Here is a 15,457-nt window from a genome sequence, read left to right as displayed (position 1 = left end):
TTTTCATGCCAACAATGTAAATAAAATGATCAAATGTATTCAGTGGCACTCATAATCTCTTATTTTCACCGGGAAAAAATTTGGCTAGTGGAAATTCTGATTGGCTGGTAACTTTAGAAGGTCACCAGCCACATTGGCTGGTGATCAAAAAAGTTAATTTAGAACCCTGTTTATAGTATATGGTTTAAAGAATATTATGGATCTAAGATGAAACTTCTAGAAAAATGGGACTGAGAGAAAAAGGCAGAATTACAAATGCATCTGCTCCCCCCTCAAATCGCCCTCTGTCTGCATCAGTATGGATTTTCTCTCTGGCGTTACATCGTTTGCCTGACTGTCCAGGTGCCGCTAATGGGCCTATCAGCAGGTTTCCCAGCCGCCAATGAAACCCGAAGAAGACTGAGGACGAAGTTGTTTGTTCGCACTCCGCCCAGCAGGCGGCGGTAACTTACATCCCATGCGACTGACTGGGGAGGTAGAAAACCAAACAGCTCCATAGCGAGGCGGGCTGCATCGCCTGCCTAAAAAACTTACTTGCAAAATTTAGCTCAGTTCTTGACGGTTTGTTATTGTCAGTACTTTGACAAATTGGTAGGCCTTGTTTCAGCATTTTGCCTGCCCCTCCCTGAAAGAAAGTTGAGTCGTTCAACGGAAAAGGTAATGTAACATGAGGTTGCCACCTAACGCTATGCTGAGTGTAGCTATTAGGTTATCCAGAGGCTGCCCCTGGACGTTAGCTTACTTCACAGCTAATATACTTGAACACCAGGACGAAGGGTTTAGTACAAAATTGATGTGACAATGGCGTCAGTTTGATACCTTCAGACTAGCTTAAGTTGAATAGCTAGACGTTATCTGCTTCGCTAACATTACTTTGCAGTCAACTACTCTCAAAGAGCTAGTATAGCTAGCCAGCTAGGTTAATGTTAACATGAGCTAATATAGCTAGGTCAAACGATACTGAAGCCATTGCTAACCTTTCCAGCAGAGCTCAGTGCTAACTCGTTCAAGATAAGAAATGTACTGCTGAGGACACGATTTCTTGAATAATTAGTGTCTGCTAGAAATCATTAAGTGTATCTTTCATTCGGAGTGAAGAAATCCACACCTTTGGACACACGTTTGAGACTCCTGCCATCGAGCTGATGTTTCTAGCTACCTAACTATTTTTTAATTTACCCTTTCAGCATATTAGGAGACGTTGTCTGGTCTTTTATTAGAATCGCATCATAATGTATATATATTCTTTAGTGTGTTGTATGATTGTACTTGACTCCTACATGTTCAAGAGTGACTTCAGGTTGTCAGTCAAACCGGTCACTGGATCAGGTGAAGGTGTGCACAGCCATGTGATCACCTCCTGGAACTTTAGTAGGGTTGATGTGCGTACTGTATGTCCTCCTTGGCCTGTTGTTGACGGGCCTGGTCTGATAGAAAGCTCTCATTCCTGTCATGGAGTTCCACAGTGATGCTGACTGTCTCTTTTTTATCCTTTGATTAACACACATTTACTGTCAAGAGTAATGCATGAATTCTTCATGATGCTTTTAGGGGTTGTAAGGCACCAAGCACTTTCTAAGTCAGTGTGAGATAAATGATTGTTTCCTGATCTATATTCGGCTTATCGCTCTTTCTGAATTCTTAACCTCTTGATTTTAAAGCTCACTTTCTTTTTTTGCTGCAGTCTTTGACAGGCATTCAGCTGTTGGAGTTACTCTGGGATAATGTACTCGCACAGGTCTGAGCACAGTCACAGTCGGCAGTACAATGGCAGAAGCTCAAGGCAGTGGGACGGCTATGATGACAGACGGGAAGAATGGCGTGAAACTCACAGAGATGTACAGCGGGAATCCCATCATAAATATGGTGGTGATGGACACAGTAGCACCCAAAAGACAAGCAGAAGTAGAGAGTACAGTGACTCGCCTAAGAGGCCGTACAGTAGAGACTCACTGAACAGAGACAGGAGCAGAAAGAGCCCACTGAGGAGACGTATGTCTTCACCTGATTGGGGTGCTTTTGAAAAGAAGAGGCAAAGGTTTACAGAGGGTGATGAAGATGATTACAGATACAGGCGTGTGCCTGAGGATAAATCAAGCAGGCAGTCACCAGACAGTTTTTCACGTGCAGACATATCCAAGGATTTGAAACATACAGTTCCACAGGATGAAGATTTCAGATACAGGAAGACAACACAAGACTCAAGACACAGACATCGGCATGAGGAGTTCACCTACAAGCAGCAACGTGATGATTTAACTAGCAGACGATTGTCTGGATATTACAAAGATAGAGATGGTCATGAAAGGAGCTGGGACCATTCACAAGAGAGGACACGTTCACAAGATCACTCTATCAAGGTAAGTCACATTAGACACTGTGTTAGCACGAGTGTTAGCGTAGTTTGTTTATTTTTAGTGTAGTTTAATACAAGTTTCCTCCTTACAGAGTTATGCCAAACCCAGAGAGAGGCACGACAGCCCTCCCATTGATCATGAGGATCGTTGTCTCAATAGAACAAGGATTCCATTGAATGCATCTGGTGGACAGGTGAGTTTAGTGTACATGTGGTCATTAGAGACCACTTGTATCATCAGTGAGAGATGTGGGCTGATCTGTGTGGGGTACTGAAAACAAAGCACTTTTTCGCTTTTTCTTTTTTTAGTCTCAAAAACGTTTTGCTCATTCTGGAGGTGAATACAGTCTGCAGACATTCTGACATAACCATACTGCCACAGCAGACCCATATCGACTCTCCTCTCTCTATAGAGTCTATACAAAATGTATTGGACACCATACAAAGTGCTGTATGAAAGCAGATTATAGTTTCTTAATGGACAGCTGTTCAGCTGTCAGACCTACATTGCTTAACTAATTTCATCGTAGAGCTAATATGTAAGTATGCACTGTAAAATATACTATGCAAGACAAAAATCGAAATACAATAATGAAAAATATTGGATCATACTCAGTATTTGCAGCTGTCAGATTTATGGCAGGCTTTTGGGAATAAGGCTCAATATACTACATGGTTTTATTCACGTTGTGATAGAGAGTGACAATGAGAAGGTCCTCACAGTTTGTCAGCATGAAAGGGAATTAATCACCTGAACCAATAAAAACACCATATTCTTCTAAAAGATGCTTCTTTTAGTCAAGAAAATAAGACAGGGCCCCACTTTCCTTAGTACTGTTGAATTTTTAAAATAATAGTTGAAATTTTAGAGGGAATTGTGTTGGATGGCTGTGAATTTGTTCCAAACTTTGTTCCATGTGCTCATGTGTTTTTACAAGCAAAAACTGTAGTTAATAGTTATACATAAACCGTGTTTCCCATCAGTCTTTTGAGAGTGATGTCACCTACCAAAGTGCTGCTGTTCCTGAGCAGAAGAAGTCAACCCAGGGCTTCCAGCGTTTCCTCGATGTCCTCAACAAGGGTGTGAATGTTGCCACGCTCACCAAGATAGTGACTCAGCCCTCTACAGACGTGGATGTTCAACCACAGTCCACAAGTTCTTTCATGAACACTAGAGATTATCAGTGGTCTCCCAGACGTGACAGGAGGCAACACGAAAGCCACCAAAACACCAGCCACTGGAGTGAGAGCGAGGGATCCCAGAGACCGGATTCTCCACAGCCTCGTCACAGATCCTTCAGCCCCAGAGGGCGCTCCCTGTCTGATGAAAAGTCTCTGCAAAGGGCTGACGGAGAAAGAAGCTACTTCAGGTCCAACAGTAGATCCGGGTCTCCCTCAGTGGTGGAAAAAACAACACTGACACCTGATGAAGAGCACAAACACAGGCACATGCAGGGTGTTTTGGAGGCTATTGGCATTAATTTAGGATTTGAGGAACTGGGCCAGATGTCACATCGTATCCAGGAGCGTCTGTATGGAAAGAAGGATAGTGATGTGGCCCGCAATCGTAGAGGGAGTAGGGAAAGGGACACGAGGCGGCCATTTTCACCAAGACTGCAAAGTAGATCATCATCGAGCAGGTCTAGTCGTAGCCCTTCAACTCAGGAATATTACACGAAAAAAGACTCCTATAGTGCTCAGGAAGATGTAAGAGGGGCACATCAAGATGTTGAATATGGCCAGAATAGCAGCTATAGGTTTTTGCAGGAGAGTGAGAAAAGTGAATTTAACTCCCAGGAAAGCACTGCTGCGTTTCCTCAGAATCCCACTTACACTTTGTCAGAGCCGTCTCTTCCACCTGTGATGCCGATGTACTCTCCAGTAAACTCCTCAGCGCTTTCATACCCGGCTCTACCTCCTAACTTGCCCCACGTTGTACCTGGGCTTTTCTTGCCTCGCCGGCCCCCCCCCCTCCTCCCGTACCCTCGCGTCCCACCTTTGAACATCTTTCCAGCAATGTTCGCTCAAACGAGGCACCTACTCCCACAATGCGTGAGTCATCCTCCCCCACTTTTTAACCTGCCCATTCAGCCTCTGAACACCACACAGAAATCCAAAACACTGTCAAGGCCCCGCTGTTTGCAGGTCATTGAAACCAAACAACCTGGATGAAGACAGTTGCGTACAGTGAAAATCTGTCTTAAAAACCGACTAATATGGTTGAAAAAGTATCTTTTGCATCTGAAGAATAATACGATATTCATAAAGTAAACAGTTGGGCCTTAAGGGACGACTGTTTTGATAACGACACACACATTTGAACATCACCTTAGAGAAAATCCAAATAGAACACTTGCAAGCAGCCAGCAGCAACAAAACCAATGAAAGCAACACAGACAGCAGTTGTTGATCACAAGTGAAGTTGTAGGTGGTGTTGGAGGTTTGTCCATTGCTCAGTCTGTGCTTATACTGAGAGCACAATGTCCTGCTCGAGAGAAACACTGACATAGTGTGTAGAAAAGGTTGATTGATTTCTTCAATTTGTTAAAAATTTGTTTAAACACAGTGATTTGAAAAATTCTGATTTTTGCTGAGCTGATATTTGTCTTGAGCGGTCTTTTTGTAGGATACACGTTTTTAAGCCAAGTGAACTAGCATCACTGTCCAGTGTGTAGTCTTAAGAGGGTTTTGGCTGACCTACAATCACAAAATGTGCTCTCCACTTCACTGTCTCTCTCTCTGTCAGGTTGACATGTTTTCCTTTTGTGTACACATGTAAATATTTGAATTGTATGATATTAAACACAGTGATTCAAAGAAAATGGCCAACAGCTGTTTCATTGCACACGTTGTTCTCCACTCTGTTTTAAAAATGTTTACAATGCAAAAATTGGAGGGGGCGTTCATGTACAGAAGTCAGCACGTTGCATGAAGTTTTTCTTGGCAGGCTGCATGCATTGTGCTCTACTGACCTGAACCTGTACATAGGCTTCAACATGAAAATGTGACAAATCAGCATGTTGGGAAACACCACAACATACATTCTGTTTATACAGTAAAGATCCCACTCTTATTTACAATGACCTGAGATAGTTTCACTGCGGCTGAAGTCCCTGCTGACTGCCGGTCGGTGTGTGTATACTCTATTTGCTGATGTACACTTGTTAACCTGCGAGGGGGAAAGAGGGCTTTACATTAGGACTAATGATTTCTGGGATTGCTGATTGATCTACAGACTTTCTGGTTAATAATCAAAGTGATCTGTCTGTCTGACTGACTAAAATGATAATTTATCAAAGCTGGAATTGATCTGTTTCATTTCAACTCGATGGCACACCTTCAGACAAGTTCAGAAAGGAATGCAGAGCTCCTGAAAAAAGACTAGAGAGAGTCTACCAACCATTTCAAGCGTTCACATGGTGTTACAGTGCACCAGGTCAATCAATGCTTGCACCACTCCTCAAAAACAAACTAGAAACTGAAGAACTTCATGGTGAAGATGTGATCGTAGTAGATGTAAAATCTGCTCCTGCTTCTTACACAATGAAGAAAGAACCACTCCAATCACTTCTAAGATTTTCACTTTTTAAAATCTGACCATCACTTCTGCTTGCAGGCAGTTGCACAGAAATGTTGGTGTCAGTAAAAGCAGTGTGTCAGTGTCTGTCAAGCAGAGCCCGGTTTTACATCCCACACAGCTTCAGGTGCTCAGCCTCCAGCTGCTTTTAGAGGCTTCGTGAGTCCTGTTTTGTCGTAGGATCATGAGTCTGTTTTCGTGTCATGTACAGGGTCATTCATGCAGTGTCAGTCCTCCATCCAGCAGGCGGCGCTGTTAATATACATTTTCAGCACCACTGAAGCAGTGAGGGCAGTCCTGGACCCTCTGCCTGAGCTAGCTGCTATTTTACACTGAAACGTTTGTCTTATCATACACTTAAACCTCACTAAAGCTCACTTTCGACATTTCACAGTTCAATAACTTAATTGTCGAAGCACCGGCTTCAAAACATGTTTTTCCGCGATGCGACAGAGGAAGGAGTCATCTGAGCAGCTATAGTAGGTAAACAGTCTGCTGCCAAGCAAAGCTAAACCTATCAAAAAGCAAGATGCAGTCTGTTTTGGCGTTAGTTCGGTTGCTAGAGGTTGGGTTATCAAAGGCTGTGTCTTTCCAAAGTACTCAGTATTTAAGCGAAGTTCATGTCTGGCGCTGAGAGATTCATGATTACAGTCGCTAGCTGAGTGCTTGGCCAAAAGGCTCGTGAGGTGGAGAGGTGGTCTTTATACTGTGAGGAAAGTCGGTGTGTGCTCACAGATCTGTGTTCATTAACCCACAGTCATCTCTTCACATTTTTACTTAACAGAGTGTGCTTCAGAAACTAAGAAACTGGCTGAAGCATGAATCCACCGGGCTGGCAAGATGCTGTTGAAAGACTGCAGAGACACCTGGACCCAAGTCATCGGATTGTTGTTAATAACAACATGGAGAGTACCTCAAGATCGAGTAATGACTGGGACACTTGCTGCCAATACTCACAGTACACTGATGATGAACCACAGAGTAGCATGAGAGTGAATTTGGGATCGAGGGAACTCAGATCTCCCTCATATAACTTTTGCGTTGGGGAGTCAGAAGGTGAGAACCCTTATGGAGAACCCTTTGAAATGCAGGAGGACAACGATCCGGAGCTGTCGAGGAAGATGAAAGAGCTTAGAAAAATAGAGGAGGAGATAATGCGTAAGAAAGCTGCTCTTGCACTGAAAAAAGTTGAACCGTTTGGGAAGGAGACGTCGCCTCCAGGCCTGCCCTGCAAGCAGCAGTCAGGTCCAGGCAAAGGTGCCGCTCTTAAGGAGAGGGTGAATGTCATTTTGCATCAGCGAAATTCTTTCAGCTTTCTGTCAAAGGTGAGTAATGGTTTCATTGATCAGATAATCAGTCAGCTGTTTAAGAACATTAGTTTACTTTGGCTGTCCAGATGAAATACTGTACTCTGTTTTGCCTCACTTTGTGTTGCTCAGGTCTGTTCTCCCAGGGACAGAGTGAAGTCCTCCAGCCTGAGCAAAGGTGCACTGCTGCAGGGAGACCATCCGCTGAAGCTCAGAGTGAAGGCACTAATGAGGCAGAGATCTCGTGATCTCTGTGCTTTGCCAAGAAACAGGGAGGTTTGTCATATTTTATTCCCTCCTTTGTGGGAAATAGCTATCGCTTTCACATTACATTTAATAATCATCCAAGTGAAACATAAAATATACAAAAACTATGAAAAAATCACAGCTGAAATCAGCATTTCAGCTTAAAAGGTGAATACAGTTAAAATTGGACCAATAATCAAATCAAATGTAAACATCAATATGTTTGGTTTCCATTCCCGCTTATCCCGTACTGAATGCTGAAACCTTTCCCAGCATGCACTGCTTGAGATATACACCCAGGACACACTGACACATAGATAGCCATACACAAATCATGTCTTTGGATGACATCACATTCATTTTGAGGAAAAATCCATTGAGATGAACATAATTTCATGTTGGTTCCAATTGAAAATGCACATGAAAACATGTTTGACTCAGTAACTTCCTTGTGGTTTTGTACAGTGTGGCCAGTGTCAGCTTTCATGTCGGCCAATAAGTAACGAGCAATTTCAGTTGGCTCCTTTCAGACAGCCCTTTACGTTTCACATGTTGCTCTTACTGCATGTGTGAATAAGCACCTTGGTCACATTAACCAGGTTGGACAGAGCAAGATTTCCATTTCACTTTCAATGAGGCACAAGTCACTTACATAATGTCTTCCTTCAGCCTGTCTGTAAAATCCACGAAAAAACACGTTTGGTCTGCTTGTTTTCAGTTTTTGTATCATGGAATTCACGTTCAAACAGTAAGCAGTGTGTCTGCATGTCTGACCTTTCCCAGGACCCTGATGTCACACCTCCCCTTCCCAGCCAAAGTGTCAGTTCACCAGCCAAGAAGGAGAACATCGTAAACCAGGGTTTCCAGCGCTTCGTCAGCGTGCTCAACGAAGGAGTGGACTTAGACTTCCTCCGCAGGATCGTCAACGATGACAGTGAGGATCTGTCTTTAGGCAAGGAGCTCCTGAACATTCAGCCTCCTACTGTGGAGAGCAAGTCAGATGTGCCCTTCAGGAGCCAGAGCCAGCGATCAAACAGCGGAGCCTCGCTGCTGGACCGCAGTCGGACCAACAGTGGAGAGAGGAAGATTGACTCGCCCAGTCCAGAGAGACGCCGCAACGAGAGACTCTCCCTGCCTGGTGATGACGAGAAGAAGAATGACAGAGCTGACCTCTGTTTTGGCTCGAGTAGTCGATCCAGGTCTCCCCCGGGAGTGAAGAAGAGGAAGAAGAAGAAAGAAGAAGAAGAAGAAGAAGAAAAACCAAATGTGGATGAGAAGCACGTGCAGCTCCAGAACATTCTGAAAAGTCTGGGCCTGAGCCTGGAAGTGGACGAGATGAGCAAATTAGCAGACCGGACTCAGGAGAGGCTGTATGGGAAGAGAGACGACGGCGTGACGGCTGACAGCAGAGGGGAACAGGAGAGTCAGCAGTGTAGGAACGCCTCTTCCTCTTCCTCCTCCTCCTCCTCTTCCTCCTCCTCCTCCTCCTCAAGGTCGACCTCTAGAAGCTGTAGTTCCAGCCCCTCTCGCCGTCGGCGCTCCCACCACAGGCGCTCGAAACGAAGGCGCAGGCGTTCGAGAGACAGAAGCAGAGATGGACGGACATGCCAAGATGGCAACCAGGACAGCAAAAAAGCACAGACACACAGGGACAGAGAGACAGACGGAGGAGACTCCAGAGAAATTCCCGCTTACCAACATCCAAATCCACAAAATCAGCCATACCCCCACCCCCACCCCCACCCCGCTGCCTTTCCTACCTTTCCACAGTACGGTTTGCCCCAGTACTCTCACTACAGTGCCCACCACAGTGGCTCTTACAGCGCTGCTGCAGGTCCTTACTGGACATATTCTCAGGGTGCCATTCTTTCATCCCGTTATCCCAGGGGGCATCCTTATCCACAGAACACCTACCATCACTTTCCCGGCTCCAGAGGGGTCTACCCTCTTCATTGGCCTCGTCAGAACGCTGACTTACTTGTGAATCCAGATCTGTCTATGAGTGAAGGCCAAGGGTCAGCCTCTGGACCTCGCTGCCTGCAGGTCGTCTGCACTAAGCAGCCCGCTGCTCAGAGCCGTCACAGGCAACTCACAGAAGGCTACAGGTGGAGCAGGGAAATAGAAACTTTATGTCAAAACCAAAAATTGGCAGCAGATGAGAGCGTAGATTCTGAGGTGAGGGGGGAGGCTCCATGGGGTGATGAAGAGAAATCCGAAGCTGAGCAGTCAGACGAGGAAAAACAGCAGCCAACAGAGGAGGAAATAAAGGCAAACCTGAGGAAAAAGGTTGGTGGAGTGCTGCGTTTCTCATGTCCTAATCATCTGTTTTCAAGTTATATCAGATAGATTGAATTTGATACCGAATTGTGGCCATGATCCACACAGCAAGTGATCAGGGCCTCAGAGTAGGAAATCTACTTCTCCCACTGACCAGGAGTCAAAACATTTTAGCAGCTTTCTTAGAAAATAAATCATAGAAGATGTTCACTGATGACTATGAGCTAAAGAAAGAACAACAGTGATGATTTGTTTCTGTCAGTGTCAATAATATCTGAAGGGACAAATCACAGAAGAAGCTTTCTGTAAGGATAGGCCACATAAGTGAACAGGAAGTAGTTTAAAGGTGAGTTGAACTGGGGAAAAGAAGAAAAGCTTTTCATGTGGAGGTGACCACAGTCCGTTTATAACACATCACTGTGTGTGCAGTGTGATGACAGGGCTGACAAGGATATGACACAGAGCTGGACCAGATGACCTAGTGTACCAGTTTAACTTGTATTCATGTATACATTTGTCAGTTCATTCATGCTGAGTGGCTCACTACATGTGATTATAAGAGTGAAGATACTGTTTCAAACGTAGCCTCCTCTGAAATGGTTTGTTCCCCTATTCACTAAAGGCCACAAAAATAGTGGTGCTGTTTTCTGCATTTTGAGTTTTTCCCATTAAAGTTTCAAACTGCAGCTGCTGACTGTCATCTGAAAGTGTGTGTATGTGTAGTATAACGCTCCATAAATCACTTTCATGTGCTACTCCGAGGGAGGCCTGTTTTTCGTCCTGGAGTCACTTTCCTAGAAAATGATGAGACACTTGATTGATTGATATTTGAACTATTTTCCCATGCGCCTGCGTATATTTTGACCCTGCTACAGGTGAAAGATGTCTCAATATGTTCTATGACTTGGAAGACAGGGCAGCCTCGGCACCATTAAAGAATTCTGTACATATTGTACATGAAACTGCATCATAAGATCCTCATCACAACACACTTCCACTGACGCTATTCTGAGATGTTCTTTCCACTTCTGTTTTTTTCTAGCTTGAAGCATTTAACCAGAAGGTGAAGCAAAAAATCCCACAGCCAGTCAACTCTCTCACCTCTGAGCTTGATTAAAGTAAGTTTTGACAGTTTGACATGTGTCTTTGAAGAGTTGGAAACTTGAGAAATGATCCTGTGTGGGACTCTTTCTGCTTTGTAAGCACTCATCAAGTGAAATGTGAGCTAATTTTCCACTGGTGTAATAACTTTCCAGTCCCCATATATAACATGCTTTATATATAGCTCCGTTCATTAAACCCCGTTTAGGGGTCAAAGCTAATTCCAACCGACAAAACATCACAGAACATCTCTCTGAAATCACACTGTTAAGAATTAAATCTCCGTAACAATGAAATAAACATCTCTGTAATGGACGGTGTTTTTGAATGAAACTCTGTATGAACTGTATGATGATTTAATTGGGAATTTGTGAACAACATTGAGTGACTGCCATACGATCTCACCAGCTTTTTCTTCTTCTTCCACAGATCTGTGGAGTGTGATGAGTGTCTTACGTGTGAGCCCTGATGGACCACGTGGACCTCCTGTTTAACAATATTTCCACATGCAGTTCAGCTTGTAACGGGACCATTCTGTGAAGTGAATGAGTTCTTCGGAGGATATTGCCGGCTTGTTATTTGCGGGTTTGCGTTGCAGGTTCTGCTCATTTCACCTCTGTATTTCTGTGAATATCACTACTTTTTAACTCTGTTTCTATTCCGCCTTTTTTTTCTCTTGGTACTGTAGAAATTTGATGATGCAAAAATATGTTTTATAAACTCTGTTGAATAAATCTATATTTTTTGTCATAGAAGGTTCAGCCTGTAGAAGTGGTCAGGTTCTTCCCATGCTGAGTAAACTATTCTTTGAAAGAATGGAGTGGTAGACTGTTTTTACTGTAGTCGTGAATGTTCTTTGTTGATGACAAAAGCTAGCTTGAATGATCAGTTCTTATTATACATCTTAGAATAATTACCCATCAGATGATGAAACCTAATGACTTCTGTTGGTCCCCTGACTTTACATCTAGTGCCACCAACAGGTCAGGATTTTCACGTCTGACTCTAGCTCAGAACAAAATTCTACCTCAAAAACGAGGTCCTGTCTACAGCATGTGCATTGTGAGGATTGAGGCATAATGCTAACACTAAAAGGGAACACCTCCAGTTCTGCATATCAAAGGCAGTACTCTTGCATGCACAAGCTACATTAGCTGCTAGCAGGTAGTCTAACACATAGGTCGTCTAATGAAGTGCACTGATCTGAGGACTGTAGGTAATGAACTCTGCCTGTAGAACACAGTGAAATGACACCATGACATTCATGTATGTGTCAGCATTTATTCACACCGTGTCACACGTGTGACGTGGTCATAGACTGGAAGCATGAAACACAAGAGGCGATCTGCATTGTAAAGTTCACACCACAGATACATTCTTCCTTCTCCAAACTCAGCTGCATTGATGCACCTCTACAGACAAACAAGTTTGGGCTCTCAACACAGTGTTCAGATGAGCTTTCGACAATAACATCCCTTTCTGTTGCCATGTGAAATAATGAACAAAATCAGAAGAACAACTTCAAAATAAATTACTCAAGTAGTGACACAGCAGTCTTTGCAACAGCATAACGCAGAGCAGCAGCATCTGATAGGCTGCTCCAGTTGATACTATTATAAATAGGAGAGTGGTTCACGTCTTCATCTAAAGTTCATCTTTCTCCTCTCCTTGGCAGTAGCACGCTGCTCTCTGGCTGTTCATGTAGGGTCTGCAGCCCAGAGTCCACACTGAGTTGAAGAAGGTGTCTGCTACTGTTTCACATGCTGAGCAGAGAGAGTGAAGAGACACAGGAGCGCAGTTAGTACAGAGCAGTGTGCACGAAAGAAGGAAGGGTTTGACGTTTTCCCGTTATCTGAGATTTCAGCCTAAGGTTAATTTCATAGAACATTGAATGACCAGTATGTGACAAGATGTAATCAGCACTCATTCATAACATTTGGACTTGATGGAAAAGGTGAAAAGATGACCGACCTTCAACTTTTGACACAAAGCCAAGGCTCTTCTTGAGGTCAGAACAGATGCTGTGGAGACACCAGCGGAACTTGGAGTCGCAGCGGTACTTGTTGGAGCCGCAGGTGTCGTAACACATATCCAGCTGATTGCAGCACTTGGTCATGGCAGGGATCCCCATGTCCATCTGTCACACAGCAAATGTGAGTAATGGGTTTGCAGGGTTCACAGGGGGTTAGTTTTACTTCACAGAAACACTGATTCACCCTGAAGTGAAAATATTAGTGTGCGAAGAACCTCTGTGCCCCGATCACTTATTCAGTGTCAGTGGAAATAATAATTTAGTAGCTCCTGGTTCAAAAATGATTGTTCCATAAACATTAAGCTTGAAAGCTGCATCATTTTTGCAGTCCCTTAGAAATGTACAGTCACTATTAATTTCACATCCTGAGTGCAAGGTCTATAAATCTGCATGAATTTGTCCCGAACAGAGAGGAAGCATACCCCTTCTGGAATAGGAAGACCAAAGAAGTAGGAGCTACATCCGTCAGGCTCTGGCATCTGGTAGCCAGGACGAGGAAGAGGGGCTTTACCTGAGAGGGGGTTATGACAGGTCAGTGGAAATGTGCTGGGCTCTTTCTAACAAACATGTAGGCTTGACAGTAGATCCAAATGCTTCATATGTGTTCACATGATATTGACTCATTCCCATGACACTGCATCTATCATGCAGGGGTCACAGTCCATTTGCAGGCCCCCTTCCAGACGATAACAAACATGATAAGTGCAAGAGGAAGTAAAGCCTAGGAAGTTATAACTATCAGAGCACTCTTTCTGTTGTTCCATACAGACGATTTCCAAACTACAGCTGCCTGAATATGAACTGTCTGTCCTGGGCACCAATTTAATTTGTATTTTATTAGTATTTTCATTAGTAATGATGTAACTAATGTAAAAATTATGCTGTGTATCAAGATGGAATTGACAAAAAATTGACAAAAATTTACTGTTTAATATATAATTAAAAGGCTTTGATTGGATTTGACTCAAAACCCTCCATAAAAAGAAGAAGCATTTTGTGTTTTCTAAAAAGGTTTATCAGTAGTGGCCCACAAAGGCTGATGAAAGGTCACTGTCAGGATTATTCTAACCCTAAACCATATGAACCATACTGCGTAACGCTTCATCATCCATTTTACTGACTTACCATATCGACAGCGGTACTGGCACACTCCATCACGTCCCCCCATGAACTCCAGCATAGAGTCGAAATATCCGCCGACTGACTCGAAGCTGTTTCTGAGGGAGTTTAGTCCCCAGTCCCCGCTCTCGTCCTGCGCCTGCGTGCCATCGGAGGCCTGGCTTGGTGGTGCTGGGTCCTCAGCGTCCTGACCGACAGCACTGTGGATGAACAGGCCCAGCAGGAGGGGAGCGAGAAGGGCCCAACGGGTCATCCTGTAGCTCAGTATGAAGAGAGAGTTCAGAGACTGACGGGAAGCACAGACACACTCACAGAGGCAGCGCTGAAACTGTCTGCGTGACCTGAACTTTGAGCCCGACTCCTGGATGGCCTCACATGTGGAGGAGCAAAGTCCAGTTTCTATCTCAGTCTTTTTGGCAAGTCTGAGCTTTTATCACTCCAGCCGATTGATGAGAGAGTAATTGTTCAGCATTCAGCCAAGATTTAATTGTATTTTAATCCCGTTAAGTTAAGAGTTAATCACCCTTGGGGGTGACATGGAGAAGCTAGCTGGATAGAGTGAATTTGCTCTAAGATTAGAGAGCATCACCTCTGGGCCCTGCTCTCTGGTTTCTCAAGTCAGTGAATTCATGTTAAATTGTGTGTTAATGTCAGCAAATTCATGAACATACCACATGATACAGCCCACATTTGGTAGCATTTGCTACTGAACCTTACAAACTTGCTTTTAACAGCTATTTATTTTATTTCATTTTATTTTATTTTATTTTATTTTATTTTTTTTTTTGAAAATCAGCACAATATTAAGGTGTTTGGTCAATGTCATAAAATGACTGGGTATAAATGACCAAACTGAGGAGAACTGGAACTTTTCTTCCCTCAGTTGAGCGTGCTATGCAGAGCAGGCTGTGCACTTATCATATTGTAACTGTACATGAATACATTTGCTAAAGCATTTGAACTGAAGACTTTGCTATGGGTTAGTACAGACCGTAGCCTATTATGGCGTGTGTCCCCAAATCTCAAGGTGTGTCATCACAGAGCAGCACGTTTAACAAAGGAAGATGATTATAATGTGTCAAATCATGGGATAACACAGAATATTTTCAAAAAGCCAGATATGTGTATTTAGTTTTTTGGCACTTTATTCTCCAAAATTTGAGAAATTCCCACAAGCGAGTGAGTATTTAAAAAGAGAAACATGACAACAAATCACAAATCAACTCTCATCACCTGTACAGCCATTAATTTGTAGAAAGAACAGGACTGATTTTTCCACAGCAGACATTGCACAGATGTTCCAAATGGCAGTAACAATGGCTCTGTTCAAGTGTCCTGATCAGCCATGACAATGTGACAGTGAGCCTGCATGCACAATACCAGGACCTTGAAACTGCAGCAGCTAAATGGAATTCAGCCATCATTTAGTTTATGTATACGCT

At 43.6% G+C, this 15,457-nt stretch overlaps 3 protein-coding genes across 4 annotated transcripts; 2 read left to right on the top strand and 1 right to left on the bottom strand.

Annotated features, from left to right (window-relative positions):
- The first annotated feature begins 445 nt into the window (after nt 1–445).
- Nucleotides 446–5,182, top strand: LOC143319881 (uncharacterized). Its single transcript, XM_076729129.1, has 4 exons — nt 446–657; nt 1,685–2,360; nt 2,449–2,550; nt 3,341–5,182. Exons 2-4 carry the CDS (start codon nt 1,725–1,727, stop codon nt 4,526–4,528), a joined length of 1,926 nt encoding a protein of 641 aa, XP_076585244.1. The 5' UTR covers nt 446–657; nt 1,685–1,724; the 3' UTR covers nt 4,529–5,182.
- A 1,014-nt stretch (nt 5,183–6,196) lies between these two features.
- Nucleotides 6,197–11,674, top strand: LOC143319879 (uncharacterized). Of its 2 annotated transcripts, none has more exons than XM_076729127.1 (6): nt 6,197–6,416; nt 6,718–7,258; nt 7,373–7,516; nt 8,270–9,772; nt 10,806–10,881; nt 11,294–11,674. In XM_076729127.1, exons 2-5 carry the CDS (start codon nt 6,752–6,754, stop codon nt 10,878–10,880), a joined length of 2,229 nt encoding a protein of 742 aa, XP_076585242.1. In that variant the 5' UTR covers nt 6,197–6,416; nt 6,718–6,751; the 3' UTR covers nt 10,881; nt 11,294–11,674. The 2 variants fall into 2 exon arrangements, with proteins under 2 accessions (XP_076585242.1, XP_076585243.1); XM_076729128.1 differs by having other exon boundaries at nt 6,306–6,412.
- Nucleotides 11,675–12,508: 834 nt separating this feature from the next.
- LOC143320165 (group XIIB secretory phospholipase A2-like protein) lies at nt 12,509–14,268 on the bottom strand. Its single transcript, XM_076729640.1, has 4 exons — nt 14,022–14,268; nt 13,319–13,407; nt 12,836–13,001; nt 12,509–12,627 (listed from the first exon to the last, which is right to left on the bottom strand). Exons 1-4 carry the CDS (start codon nt 14,266–14,268, stop codon nt 12,509–12,511), a joined length of 621 nt encoding a protein of 206 aa, XP_076585755.1.
- Nucleotides 14,269–15,457: the final 1,189 nt, after the last annotated feature.

Source organism: Chaetodon auriga, chromosome 4 (genome assembly GCF_051107435.1).
Source record: "Chaetodon auriga isolate fChaAug3 chromosome 4, fChaAug3.hap1, whole genome shotgun sequence".
Lineage (NCBI taxonomy): Eukaryota > Metazoa > Chordata > Actinopteri > Chaetodontiformes > Chaetodontidae > Chaetodon > Chaetodon auriga.
Note: the sequence above shows the minus strand (reverse complement) of the source record. Positions and strands in the feature narration are given on the sequence as shown.